Genomic DNA, 14,712 nt, shown 5'->3' with positions numbered 1-14,712 from the left:
TAGCAACTCTCACTACATCACTGTCGCATCATTTTGAGGATAGAAGCAACTCTCACCACATCACTGTCGCATCATTTTGAGATCAGTAGCATCTCTCACCATATCACTGTCGCATCATTTATCTGCTTAGTAGCAACTCTCATTCCATCACTTTCGCATCACTTTGAGATTAGTAGAAACTCTCATTACATTATTGTAGCATCATTTTTAGGTTCGTAGAAACTCTCACTACATCACTGTAGCATCATTTTGAGGTTTTTACCAACTCTTACTGCTTGACATTCAGCATCATTTTGAGATGAGTAGAAACTCTCACTACAGTACTGGAGCATCAGTTTGAGGTTTTAAGCAACTCTCACTACATTATTGTAGCATCATTTTTCGGTTCGTAGCAACTCTCACTACATTACTGTAGCATCAGTTTGAGGTTTTTACCAACTCTTACTGCATGACATTCAGCATCATTTTGAGATAAGTAGCAACTCTCACCACATCACTGCAGCATCATTTCTTAGGTTAATAGTAACTCTCATGACATCACTTTCGCATCATTTTGAGGTTCGTAGCAACTCTCATGACATCACTTTCGCATCATTTGGAGATTTGTAGCAACTCTCACTACATCACTCCAGCATCATTTTGAGGTTCGTTGCAACTCTCTACATTACTGTCAGCATCATTTTGAGGTTAGTAGCAACTCTAACCACATCACTGTAGCATCATTTCTTTTGTTTGTAGCAACTCTCACCTACATTACTTTCAGCATCATTTTGAGGTTTTTAGCAACTCTAACCACATCACTGTGGCATCATTTCTTTTGTTAGTAGCAAATCTCATTACATCACTGTAGCATCATTTTGAGATAAGTAGAAACTCTCACTACATTACTGTGGAATCATTTTGAGGTTAGTAGCAACTCTCATTACATCACTGTCAGCATCATTTCTCAGGTTCGTAGCAACTCTCACTACATCACTGTCAGCATCATTTCTCAGGTTCGTAGCAACTCTCACTACATCACTGTAGCATCATTTTTAGGATAGTAGCAACTCACTACATCACTGTCAGCATCATTTCTTAGGTTCGTAGCAACTGTCCTTACATAACTTTAGCGTCATTATGAAATTAGTAGCAACTCTCATGACATCACTTTAGGATCATTTTGAGATGGGTAGCAACTCTCACTACATCACTGTATCATCATTTCTTAGGTTAGGAGCAACTCTCACTACATCACTTTAGCATCATTTTTAAATTAGTAGCCACTCTCATTACATCACTTTGGCATGATTTTGAGCATTGTAGCAACTCTCACCACATCACTGTAGCACCATTTCTTAGGTTCGTAGCAACTCTCATTACATCACTTTAGCATCATTTTGAGATTAGTAGCAACTCTCACCACATCACTGGAGCATCATTTCTTAGGTCAGCAGCAACTCTTACTACATCACTGGACCATCATTTTGAGGTTAGTAGCAACTCTTACTCCATAACTGTAGCATCATTTTAAGGTTCATAGCAACTCTCACTACATCACTGTAGCATCATTTTGAGGTTAGTAGCAACTCTCATTACATCACTGTAGCATCATTTTAAGGTTCATAGCAACTCTCACTACATCACTGTAGCATCATTTTGAGGTTAGTAGCAACTCTCATTACATCACTGTCGCATCATTTTGAGGATAGAAGCAACTCTCACTACATCACTATATCATCATTTCCTAGGTTAGGAGCAACTCTCATTACATCACTGTCGCATCATTTTGAGGATAGAAGCAACTCTCACTACATCACTGTAGCATCATTTTCAGGTTAGTAGCAACTCTCATTACATCACTGTCGCATCATTTTGAGGATAGAAGCAACTCTCACTACATCACTGTAGCATCATTTTGAGATTAGTAGTAACTGTCACCACATCACTTTAGCACCATTTCTTAGGTTCGTAGCAACTCTCATTACACCACTTTAGCATCATTTTGAGATTAGTAGCAAATCTTACTACATCACTGGACCATCATTTTGAGGATAGTAGCAACTCTTACTCCATAACTGTAGCATCATTTTAAGGTTCATAGCAACTCTCACTACATCACTGTAGCATCATTTTGAGGTTAGTAGCAACTCTCATTACATCACTGTCGCATCATTTTGAGGATAGAAGCAACTCTCACTACATCACTGTAGCATCATTTTGAGGTTAGTAGCAACTCTCATTACATCACTGTCGCATCATTTTGAGGACAGAAGCAACTCTCACTACATCACTGTAGCATCATTTTGAGATTAGTAGCAACTCTCACCACATCACTGTCGCATCATTTTGAGATCAGTAGCATCTCTCACCATATCACTGTCGCATCATTTTGAGGATAGAAGCAACTCTCACTACATCACTGTAGCATCATTTTGAGGTTAGTAGCAACTCTCATTACATCACTGTCGCATCATTTTGAGGATAGAAGCAACTCTCACTACATCACTGTAGCATCATTTTGAGGTTAGTAGCAACTCTCATTCCATCACTTTCGCATCACTTTGAGATTAGTAGAAACTCTCATTACATTATTGTAGCATCATTTTTAGGTTCGTAGAAACTCTCACTACATCACTGTAGCATCATTTTGAGGTTTTTACCAACTCTTACTGCATGACATTCAGCATCATTTTGAGATAAGTAGCAACTCTCACCACATCACTGCAGCATCATTTCTTAGGTTAATAGTAACTCTCATGACATCACTTTCGCATCATTTTGAGGTTCGTAGCAACTCTCATGACATCACTTTCGCATCATTTGGAGATTTGTAGCAACTCTCACGACATCACTCCAGCATCATTTTGAGGTTCGTTGGAACTCTCTACATTACTGTCAGCATCATTTTGAGGTTTGTAGCAACTCTAACCACATCACTGTAGCATCATTTCTTTTGTTAGTAGCAAATCTCATTACAACACTGTAGCATCATTGCTCAGGTTAGGAGCAACTCTCACTACATCACTGTAGCATCATTTTGAGGATAGTAGCAACTCCCACTACATCACTGTCAGCATCATTTCTCAGGTTCGTAGCAACTCTCACTACATCACTGTCAGCATCATTTCTCAGGTTCGTAGCAACTCTCACTACATCACTGTAGCATCATTTTTAGGATAGTAGCAACTCACTACATCACTGTAGCATCATTTCTTAGGTTCGTAGCAACTGTCCTTACATAACTTTAGCGTCATTATGAAATTAGTAGCAACTCTCATGACATCACTTTAGCATCATTTTGAGATGGGTAGCAACTCTCACTACATCACTGTATCATCATTTCTTAGGTTAGGAGCAACTCTCACTACATCACTTTAGCATCATTTTTAAATTAGTAGCCACTCTCATTACATCACTTTAGCATGATTTTGAGCATTGTAGCAACTCTCATCACATCACTGTAGCATCATTTTGAGGTTCGTAGCAACTCTCACTACATCACTGTCAGAATCTTTTTTAGGTTCGTAGCAACTCTCACCACATCACTGTAGCACCATTTCTTAGGTTCGTCGCAACTCTCATTACATCACTTTAGCATCATTTTGAGATTAGTAGCAACTCTCACCACATCACTGGAGCATAATTTCTTAGGTCAGCAGCAACTCTTACTACATCACTGGACCATCATTTTGAGGTTAGTAGCAACTCTTACTCCATAACTGTAGCATCATTTTAAGGTTCATAGCAACTCTCACTACATCACTGTAGCATCATTTTGAGGTTAGTAGCAACTCTCATTACATCACTGTCGCGTCATTTTGAGGATAGAAGGAACTCTCACTAGATCACTGTAGCATCATTTTTAGATTAGTAGCAACTCTCACTACATCACTATATCATCATTTCTTAGGTTAGGAGCAACTCTCATGAAGTCACTTTCGCATCATTTGGAGATTTGTAGCAACTCTCACTACATCACTTTAGCATCATTTTGAGGTTCGTTTCAACTCTCGACATTATTTTCAGCATCAATTTGAGGTTAGTAGCAAGTCTAATCACATCACTGTAGCATCATTTCTTTTGTTAGTGGCAACTCTCACCTACATTACTGTCAGCATCATTTTGAGGTTTTTAGCAACTCTAACCACATCACTGTGGCATCATTTCTTTTGTTAGTAGCAAATCTCATTACATCACTGTAGCATCATTTTGAGATAAGTAGAAACTCTCACTACATTACTGTGGAATCATTTTGAGGTTAGTAGCAACTCTCATTACATCACTGTCAGCATCATTTCTCAGGTTCGTAGCAACTCTCACTACATCACTGTCAGCATCATTTCTCAGGTTCGTAGCAACTCTCACTACATCACTGTAGCATCATTTTTAGGATAGTAGCAACTCACTACATCACTGTCAGCATCATTTCTTAGGTTCGTAGCAACTGTCCTTACATAACTTTAGCGTCATTATGAAATTAGTAGCAACTCTCATGACATCACTTTAGGATCATTTTGAGATGGGTAGCAACTCTCACTACATCACTGTATCATCATTTCTTAGGTTAGGAGCAACTCTCACTACATCACTTTAGCATCATTTTTAAATTAGTAGCCACTCTCATTACATCACTTTGGCATGATTTTGAGCATTGTAGCAACTCTCACCACATCACTGTAGCACCATTTCTTAGGTTCGTAGCAACTCTCATTACATCACTTTAGCATCATTTTGAGATTAGTAGCAACTCTCACCACATCACTGGAGCATCATTTCTTAGGTCAGCAGCAACTCTTACTACATCACTGGACCATCATTTTGAGGTTAGTAGCAACTCTTACTCCATAACTGTAGCATCATTTTAAGGTTCATAGCAACTCTCACTACATCACTGTAGCATCATTTTGAGGTTAGTAGCAACTCTCATTACATCACTGTAGCATCATTTTAAGGTTCATAGCAACTCTCACTACATCACTGTAGCATCATTTTGAGGTTAGTAGCAACTCTCATTACATCACTGTCGCATCATTTTGAGGATAGAAGCAACTCTCACTACATCACTATATCATCATTTCCTAGGTTAGGAGCAACTCTCATTACATCACTGTCGCATCATTTTGAGGATAGAAGCAACTCTCACTACATCACTGTAGCATCATTTTCAGGTTAGTAGCAACTCTCATTACATCACTGTCGCATCATTTTGAGGATAGAAGCAACTCTCACTACATCACTGTAGCATCATTTTGAGATTAGTAGTAACTGTCACCACATCACTTTAGCACCATTTCTTAGGTTCGTAGCAACTCTCATTACACCACTTTAGCATCATTTTGAGATTAGTAGCAAATCTTACTACATCACTGGACCATCATTTTGAGGATAGTAGCAACTCTTACTCCATAACTGTAGCATCATTTTAAGGTTCATAGCAACTCTCACTACATCACTGTAGCATCATTTTGAGGTTAGTAGCAACTCTCATTACATCACTGTCGCATCATTTTGAGGATAGAAGCAACTCTCACTACATCACTGTAGCATCATTTTGAGGTTAGTAGCAACTCTCATTACATCACTGTCGCATCATTTTGAGGACAGAAGCAACTCTCACTACATCACTGTAGCATCATTTTGAGATTAGTAGCAACTCTCACCACATCACTGTCGCATCATTTTGAGATCAGTAGCATCTCTCACCATATCACTGTCGCATCATTTTGAGGATAGAAGCAACTCTCACTACATCACTGTAGCATCATTTTGAGGTTAGTAGCAACTCTCATTACATCACTGTCGCATCATTTTGAGGATAGAAGCAACTCTCACTACATCACTGTAGCATCATTTTGAGGTTAGTAGCAACTCTCATTCCATCACTTTCGCATCACTTTGAGATTAGTAGAAACTCTCATTACATTATTGTAGCATCATTTTTAGGTTCGTAGAAACTCTCACTACATCACTGTAGCATCATTTTGAGGTTTTTACCAACTCTTACTGCATGACATTCAGCATCATTTTGAGATAAGTAGCAACTCTCACCACATCACTGCAGCATCATTTCTTAGGTTAATAGTAACTCTCATGACATCACTTTCGCATCATTTTGAGGTTCGTAGCAACTCTCATGACATCACTTTCGCATCATTTGGAGATTTGTAGCAACTCTCACGACATCACTCCAGCATCATTTTGAGGTTCGTTGGAACTCTCTACATTACTGTCAGCATCATTTTGAGGTTTGTAGCAACTCTAACCACATCACTGTAGCATCATTTCTTTTGTTAGTAGCAAATCTCATTACAACACTGTAGCATCATTGCTCAGGTTAGGAGCAACTCTCACTACATCACTGTAGCATCATTTTGAGGATAGTAGCAACTCCCACTACATCACTGTCAGCATCATTTCTCAGGTTCGTAGCAACTCTCACTACATCACTGTCAGCATCATTTCTCAGGTTCGTAGCAACTCTCACTACATCACTGTAGCATCATTTTTAGGATAGTAGCAACTCACTACATCACTGTAGCATCATTTCTTAGGTTCGTAGCAACTGTCCTTACATAACTTTAGCGTCATTATGAAATTAGTAGCAACTCTCATGACATCACTTTAGCATCATTTTGAGATGGGTAGCAACTCTCACTACATCACTGTATCATCATTTCTTAGGTTAGGAGCAACTCTCACTACATCACTTTAGCATCATTTTTAAATTAGTAGCCACTCTCATTACATCACTTTAGCATGATTTTGAGCATTGTAGCAACTCTCATCACATCACTGTAGCATCATTTTGAGGTTCGTAGCAACTCTCACTACATCACTGTCAGAATCTTTTTTAGGTTCGTAGCAACTCTCACCACATCACTGTAGCACCATTTCTTAGGTTCGTCGCAACTCTCATTACATCACTTTAGCATCATTTTGAGATTAGTAGCAACTCTCACCACATCACTGGAGCATAATTTCTTAGGTCAGCAGCAACTCTTACTACATCACTGGACCATCATTTTGAGGTTAGTAGCAACTCTTACTCCATAACTGTAGCATCATTTTAAGGTTCATAGCAACTCTCACTACATCACTGTAGCATCATTTTGAGGTTAGTAGCAACTCTCATTACATCACTGTCGCGTCATTTTGAGGATAGAAGGAACTCTCACTAGATCACTGTAGCATCATTTTTAGATTAGTAGCAACTCTCACTACATCACTATATCATCATTTCTTAGGTTAGGAGCAACTCTCATGAAGTCACTTTCGCATCATTTGGAGATTTGTAGCAACTCTCACTACATCACTTTAGCATCATTTTGAGGTTCGTTTCAACTCTCGACATTATTTTCAGCATCAATTTGAGGTTAGTAGCAAGTCTAATCACATCACTGTAGCATCATTTCTTTTGTTAGTGGCAACTCTCACCTACATTACTGTCAGCATCATTTTGAGGTTTTTAGCAACTCTAACCACATCACTGTAGCATCATTTCTTTTGTTAGTAGCAACTCTCATTACATCACTGTAGCATCATTTTGAGATTAGTAGAAACTCTCACTACATTACTGTAGCATCATTTTGAGGTAAGTAGCAACTCTCATTACAACACTGTAGCATCATTGCTCAGGTTAGGAGCAACTCTCACTACATCACTGTAGCATCATTTTGAGGATCGTAGCAACTCTCACTACATCACTGTCAGCATCATTTTGAGGATAGTAGCAACTCTCACTACATCACTGTCAGCATCATTTCTCAGGTTCGTAGCAACTCTCATTACATCACTTTGGCATCATTTTGAGGTTAGTCGCAACTCTCAGTACATTACTGTGGCATCATTTTGAGGTTTTAAGCAACTCCCACTACATCACTGTAGCATCATTTCTTAGGTTAGAAGAAACTCTCATTACATCACTGTACCATCATTTTGAGGATAGTAGCAACTCACTACATCACTGTAGCATCATTTCTTAGGTTCGTAGCAACTGTCCTTACATAACTTTAGCATCATTATGAAATTAGTAGAAACTCTCATTACATCACTTTAGCATCATTTTGAGATGGGTAGCAACTCTCACTACATCACTGTATCATCATTTCTTAGGTTAGGAGCAACTCTCATGAAGTCACTTTAGCACCATTTTGAGATGAGTAGAATCTCTCACTACATCACTTTAGCATCATTTTGAAATTAGTAGCAACTCTCATGACATCACTTTCGCATCATTTTGAGATTAGTAGCAACTCTCATTACATCACTTTAGCATGATTTTGAGCATCGTAGCAACTCTCATCACATCACTGTAGCATCATTTCTTAGGTTCGTAGTAACTCTCATTACATCACTTTAGCATCATTTTGAGATTAGTAGGAACTCTCACCTCATCACTGTAGCACCATTTCTTAGGTTCATAGCAACTCTCATTACATCACTGTAGCATCATTTCTCAGGTTAGGAGCAACTCTCACTGCATTACTGTCAGCATCATTTTGAGGTTAGTCGCAACTCTCACTACATGACTGTAACATCATTTTGAGGTTAGTCGCTACTCTCATTACATCACTGTAGCATGATTTTGAGGATAGTAGCAACTCACTACATCACTGTAGCATCATTTCTTAGGTTCCTAGCAACTGTCCTAACATAGCTTTAGCATCATTATGAAATTAGTAGCAACTCTCACTACATCACTGTATCATCATTTCTAAGGTGAGTAGCAACTGTCATAACATCACTTTAGCATCATTTTGAAATGAGTAGCAACTCTCATTACATCACTGTACCATCATTTTGAGGATAGTAGCAACTCACTACATCACTGTAGCATCATTTCTTAGGTTCCTAGCAACTGTCCTAACATAACTTTAGCATCATTATGAAATTAGTAGCAACTCTCACTACATCACTGTAGCATCATTTCTAAGGTGAGTAGCAACTGTCATAACATCACTTTAGCATCATTTTGAAATGAGTAGCAACTCTCATTACATCACTTTAGCATCATTTTGAGGTTAGTAGCAACTCTCATTACATCACTGTAGCATCATTTATTAGTTTTTTAGCAACTCTCATTACATCACTGTCAGCATCATTTTGAGGTGAGTAGCAACTCTCACTACATGACTTTAACATCATTTTGAGGTTTTTACCAACTCTCACCACATCACTGGAGTATTACTAACCTAAGAAGTAATGCTACAGTGATGTGGTGAGAGTAGCACTTTAGCATCATTATGAGCATCGTAGCAACTCTCACCACATCACTGGAGCATCATGTCTTAGGTTAGTTGCAATTCTCATTATATCACTTTAGCATCATTTTGAAATTAGTAACAACTCTCATTACATCACTTTAGCTTCATTTTGAGGTTCATAGCAACTCTCACTAACGGAGGAGGAGAACGGTGCAGCCACGGCAGAGGATGCTTGAAAAATGAAGAGGTATATGCAGAACTGATTCAGCTGTTGGATGATAAAAGCCTCTCTCTTGTGATGAGAGACCCGGTGGATGATGGCAGAAAGGCCCTACAGATTCTGAGGGAGAATTACGCCGGTAAGGGGAAACCCTGAGTGATCAGTTTATACTCAGAACTGATGTCACTTCAGAAAGCTGTCAATGAGAGCGTCACTGATTATGTAATCTGTGCAGAGACTGCAATTACAGCACTGAGGAATGCGGGAGAATCTTTGAGTGATGGCTTGTTAACTGCAATGATTCTGAGGGGCCTGCCAGACTCATTTCAGCCATTTTCCATCCATAGTACACAAAGTGACCAGAAGTTGAGTTTCACCGCATTTAAAGCTAAGCTGCGGAGTTATGAGAGCACGGAGAAGTTCAACGCTTGCCCAGATGATGACAGCGTGATGAAAGTGAGAGGAGGAGATGGTGGCAACTTGAAGCTGTCCTGTTACAACTGTGGCCAGAGGGGTCACAAAGCTGTGGCGTGCACTTCTGCTGCTGGTGAGCGGGGACAGAGACAGTGGTGTAGCGTCTGCAGGAGTTCCACGCACAAGGACGTGAACTGCAGGCGGAGAAGACGGGACAAGGTGAAGCAGGCTGTGGATGAAGAGGAGGACCACACGCTTGCTTTCAAGGTCCGTAAAGCAGATGGAGCCCTGGTCAGCGGAGTGAAGGAGAGAGGCCTTATGGTGGACACAGGAGCCACTTCGCACATCATCAGGGACATCGCAAAGTTCAAGGACTTTGACGCAAGTTTCCAGCCACATAAGCACGTACTGGAGCTCGCTGACGGAGAGAGGACCAGCGGCGTTGCGTTGAAGAAAGGTACTGCAATGGTTCGTCTGAGCGACAGTAAAGGTTGGGTGATGGACACGATGCTGAATGGGCCGCTGTATGTCCCATCTTTCCCCCAGGACATCTTTTCAGTCAAGGCAGCGATCGCCCAAGGAGCGACAGTCATCTTCAAAGAGGGTCAGAACAAGCTTGTCCCTAAAGATGGTGTGACATTTGACATTCAGGTGCATGATAGACTTTTCTATTTCAGCACTGTTACAGATGATGTTGATGAATGTGATGGGTGTTACGATCTTCAGACACGGCACCAGATTCTCGGTCATTGTAGTTATGAGGATGTGTTACAGTTGGAAAGTGTCACAGAGGGAATGAAAATTAAAGGTAAAACTGAAAAAAATAACATGACATGTGAAGTGTGCACTAAAGGTCAATTTGCTCAGAGCAGGAATAGAGAGCCAGATGAAAAAGCAAGAGTTCCACTTGAACTGGTACACACAGATTTGGCCGGACCTACAGAGCCGGCAGCAAAAGACGGGCTCAGGTATGTCTTGGCATTCACTGATGACTGTTCAGGAGCAGTGTTGACCTATTTTTTGAAAGCTAAGAGTGACACTGTTCAAGGCACTGAGAAGTTCATTGCTGATGTTGCTCCTTATGGTAAAATCAAATGCACAAGATCCGATAATGGCACAGAGTTTACATCTCGCGAATTTCAGTCACTGCTCGGCAAAAATGGCATTGGACACGAAACCTCAGCTCCCTATTCACCCCATCAGAGTGGGACTGCTGAGAGGAACTGGAGAACTTCACTAGAAACGGCTGGATGCCTGATAATTGAGAGTAGCCTCCCAAAAGAGCTGTGGACGTACGCAGTTCAGACTGCAGCAGTCATTCGCAACAGGTGTTTTAACAGACGCGTAGGGCAGACTCCATATTACATGCTGACAGGAAAGAAGCCAGATCTTTCAAGAATGCAAACTTTTGGGTCAGTGTGCTTTGCACACAAACAAAAGAAGAAAAAGTTAGACTCTCCAGGGGAAAAATGTATTTTTGTTGGTTATGACAAAAATAGTCCTGCATATCTAGTCTTCTATCCAGAGTCAGGCAAAGTTTCCAAAAACAGGTTGGTGAAGTTTATCACAAAGAGTGTCAATGAATGTCACACTCAGACAGATCAGGACACCAGTGAGTACATTTTGCGTAGGGAGAGTGTTGAAACCCACTTCCCACAAAAGGACATGACAAAACCAATTCCCCAGGAAAAACTAGTAGAGGTGTGGGAGTCGAACACCAACTGAGGTGAAACGGGAAACGGTAGCAGCCGACGTGATCCAGAGAGGGAGAGGGGACGTCCTCAGTATTAAGGGACTATGAGTGTGAGGTCAAATGTGAGGATGACCATGTACTGACCAGTGTGGATTATTGTTCCAGAGCCATTTCTGATTTACCCGAACGCTGAGAGAGGCGATGAGTTCCCCCGAGTCAGAACAGTGGACGAAGGCTATGCAGGAAGAGATGCAGTCACTCAGGGAGAATGAGACGTTCACCTTAACTCCACTGCCTGAAGGTAAACGTGCAGTGGGGGGTAGATGGGTTCACACACTCACAGACAACCCTGTTGAGACGACGTACAAAGCCAGGTATGTGGCGAAAGGTTATAGTCACGTTGAGGGTGCTGATTATCAGGAGACCTTTTCGCCAACTGCTGATATGACATCTGTACGTAGCTTAATGCAACTGGCAGCTCAACATGGTTTAGAACTGCACCAGATGGATGTAAAAACTGCCTGTTTGCATGCTCCTGTTGATTGTGAGCTGTACATGGAACAGCCAGAAGGGTTTGAGGTTCAGTCAGAGACAGGTGAAAAACTAGCCTGTAAGCTGAACAAATCACTTCATGGTTTGAAACAGTCGGGGCGGAATTGGAATCAAATGTGACATGATTTCCTCGGCCAAAAAGGTTTGATCCAAAACCCAGCCGACCACTGTGTTTACAGTAGACAAACTGAAAGTGAGAAAATAATACTGATAATCTGGGTTGATGATCTTCTTACTGCAGCGAGTGATGGTCAAACACTCAGAAATGTGAAGGAAATGTTGAGTGGAATTCAAAATGAAAGATCTTGGTAAACTGAAACACTTCCTTGGCATTGATTTTGCACAGGAAGACAGGGAACTAAAGATGAGCCAAAAGAGGTGCATTCCAAACCTTTTGGAGAGTTTGACCTGACTCATTGCAAGTCTAGATCAACCCCATGTGAAAGCAAATTGACATTTAACAATGAAGGTGAACCTGTTGATCCAAAAAGGGATCCAGAAATGGTTGGCAGCTTGATCTATGGAATGACATCTACTGGACCAGATCTTAGCTTTATTGTCACTCAGCTGTCACAATACTCATCTGAACCAAAAGAACAACACTGGCTAGCAGCTCAGCATGAGTTGAGGTATTTAAAGGGACTGTGAACCAGGATTTGTGTTCCAGGAGAAATGGTGTGAACCTTAACCTTGTTGCATTTGGTGATGCTGACTGGGCAGCAGATCAGAACGACAGGCCAGGCACAACTGGTTCTTGTTTTAGTTGGACTGAAACGGGTCCTGTTATTTCTTGGAAATCTAAAAACAGCCCCCAATTGCTTTATCCACAGGTGCAGCAGAGCTCATGGCTTTGGCAGCTGCAACACTAGAAACATGTATCTTGTGCAGCCATGAAAAGGAATGGACGATGAAGAATGAAGAATGTCGTCAAAGGTGTGAGCATGTTGGCATCAAGTTTCATTTTGTTCCATCTGCCCTTAATGATGGAAGAATAATGGAGGAATATTGCCCAACAGCTGACATGGTGGCTGACATTCTCACTAACCCTCCAAGTGAAACCATTTGGTGTTCTATTTTTGGTGTGAGGAGCAGAAACATGAAAGGAAAATGAAATATGTGAATGTATGTGTCTGCATGCCGGTCAAACTGAACCGACGGCTGGGTCGACTTTTCCTCCGTCAGTTTAACATTTTAGTCGGTGCTCTAGCCTTTTTATGATGGCAGCGCCAACAATTATCCTTATTGTTATAATCATTATTGCTATTATCATTATTGTTATCATTATTCTTATTATCATTGTTATTTTCATTCGTGTTATTTTTATCATTATCATTATTGCTATTATCATTATTATTATCATCATTATTATTATAATCATTGTTATTTTCATTAGTGTTATTGTTATCATTATTATTATCATTCTTCTTATTATTATTATTACTATTGTAATCATTATTCTTATTATCATTATTATTACTATTATAATCATTCTTATTATCATTATTATTATTAATTGTCTCTCTCATTGGCGTCACTCTTTTCTGGTTCTCATCACAACTCTTGCTATTATTAGTCTGACATTAACAATGTTAACATGATGACATCACCTTTATATTAATATCACAACTGTAGTTAATGTTTTTATTGTGAGTGTTATAGACATTAATTAACTGTTTCTGCTCTTCGTCTACTGTTTGTTTGTTGATTCTTTGCTATAAAACATTATTGTGGAGTTATATTTTATTAATATTTCTGTATGATATAAACCAGAGGTTCTGAAATACAAATCTTATTTCTCTACTCCTTTATTTATTCTATTTCTTTTTCCTATTTTCACCTTCAGATGTCATTCATCAGCCTACCATGATAGATATTGTGTTCTTATTAATAATAAGAATGAGATACAAAGAACTGAACAGAACACACACACACACACACACACTACACACACACACACACACACACCTGACACAATAACAGCCCCTCATAATAATTCATTTATTACTGTTAAAATCATTTTTAGTTCATTTCCTGTTCTTTTACCTTTCTCTTCCCAAATAATGGTCTTTATTTTCCCGTATCAATGAATGAATGAACTTGTTCCTTGTGTCAACGGCTCCTGATGTGGTGAGGGGATACAGAGACAGAGCTGAGGGTCGACACGTCGTCCAGACCAGAGTTGCAACTCTCATCCTCTTCTGATCAGATGAGCAGTTTCCTCTCCTCCACTGCTGCAGATGGATCGGATTGTCAGGACCACATCCCCTGTTCCCTCACATCAAACCACACCTACTTCATAAACAAGCCTGACCACTGAACTCCTTTCATGTCAACTGCATTTAACAACACAGAGGTGTTTTGTTCAATGCCCACTGGAGGTGAATCTCATCCATGATTGTCCAGACATTTTTTAGGTCTGACAGTTTCAGCATCTGAGGAGGAAGACGACAGCCTGTCTGAAACAGAGGTTTTCAAAGTGAAGTCCTCAGATCAATGAGCTCACTGATCCTGGATCAGATTTGTGTTGAAAGGATAAAAGCAACTGGACTTGCTTGAATATTTTGAAGAGGCTTCATCATCCATGTACTTCTTATCTTGTAGTAACTGCAGTACTTCAAAAAATTAGGGTTATGAATTGACTTCATTGC

The 14,712-nt window shown here is 40.0% G+C and overlaps 1 protein-coding gene across 4 annotated transcripts; it reads left to right on the top strand.

Annotated features, from left to right (window-relative positions):
• Positions 1-9,258: 9,258 nt before the first annotated feature.
• On the top strand, positions 9,259-13,429 carry LOC147270825 (uncharacterized). 4 transcript variants are annotated; one of them, XR_015112299.1, is made up of 6 exons: positions 9,259-9,544; positions 9,753-10,276; positions 10,366-10,470; positions 10,692-10,787; positions 11,678-11,813; positions 12,895-13,429. XR_015112299.1 is itself a non-coding variant. In XM_086200662.1 (2 exons), exons 1-2 carry the CDS (start codon positions 9,703-9,705, stop codon positions 10,443-10,445), a joined length of 654 nt encoding a protein of 217 aa, XP_086056788.1. In that variant the 5' UTR covers positions 9,648-9,702; the 3' UTR covers positions 10,446-10,610. The 4 variants fall into 4 exon arrangements, 1 of the variants encoding a protein (XP_086056788.1); XR_015112257.1 differs by lacking the exon at positions 9,259-9,544 and having other exon boundaries at positions 9,648-10,276; XR_015112272.1 differs by lacking the exons at positions 9,259-9,544; positions 10,692-10,787 and having other exon boundaries at positions 9,648-10,276.
• The last annotated feature ends 1,283 nt before the right edge of the window (positions 13,430-14,712 follow it).

This window comes from Aulostomus chinensis, chromosome 1, assembly GCF_037954235.1.
Source record: "Aulostomus chinensis isolate RoL2024-O1b breed Wild chromosome 1, RoL_Achi_v1.0, whole genome shotgun sequence".
Taxonomy (NCBI): domain Eukaryota; kingdom Metazoa; phylum Chordata; class Actinopteri; order Syngnathiformes; family Aulostomidae; genus Aulostomus; species Aulostomus chinensis.
The sequence above is the reverse complement of the archived record's forward strand: the minus strand, read 5'-3'. Positions and strand labels throughout refer to the sequence as shown.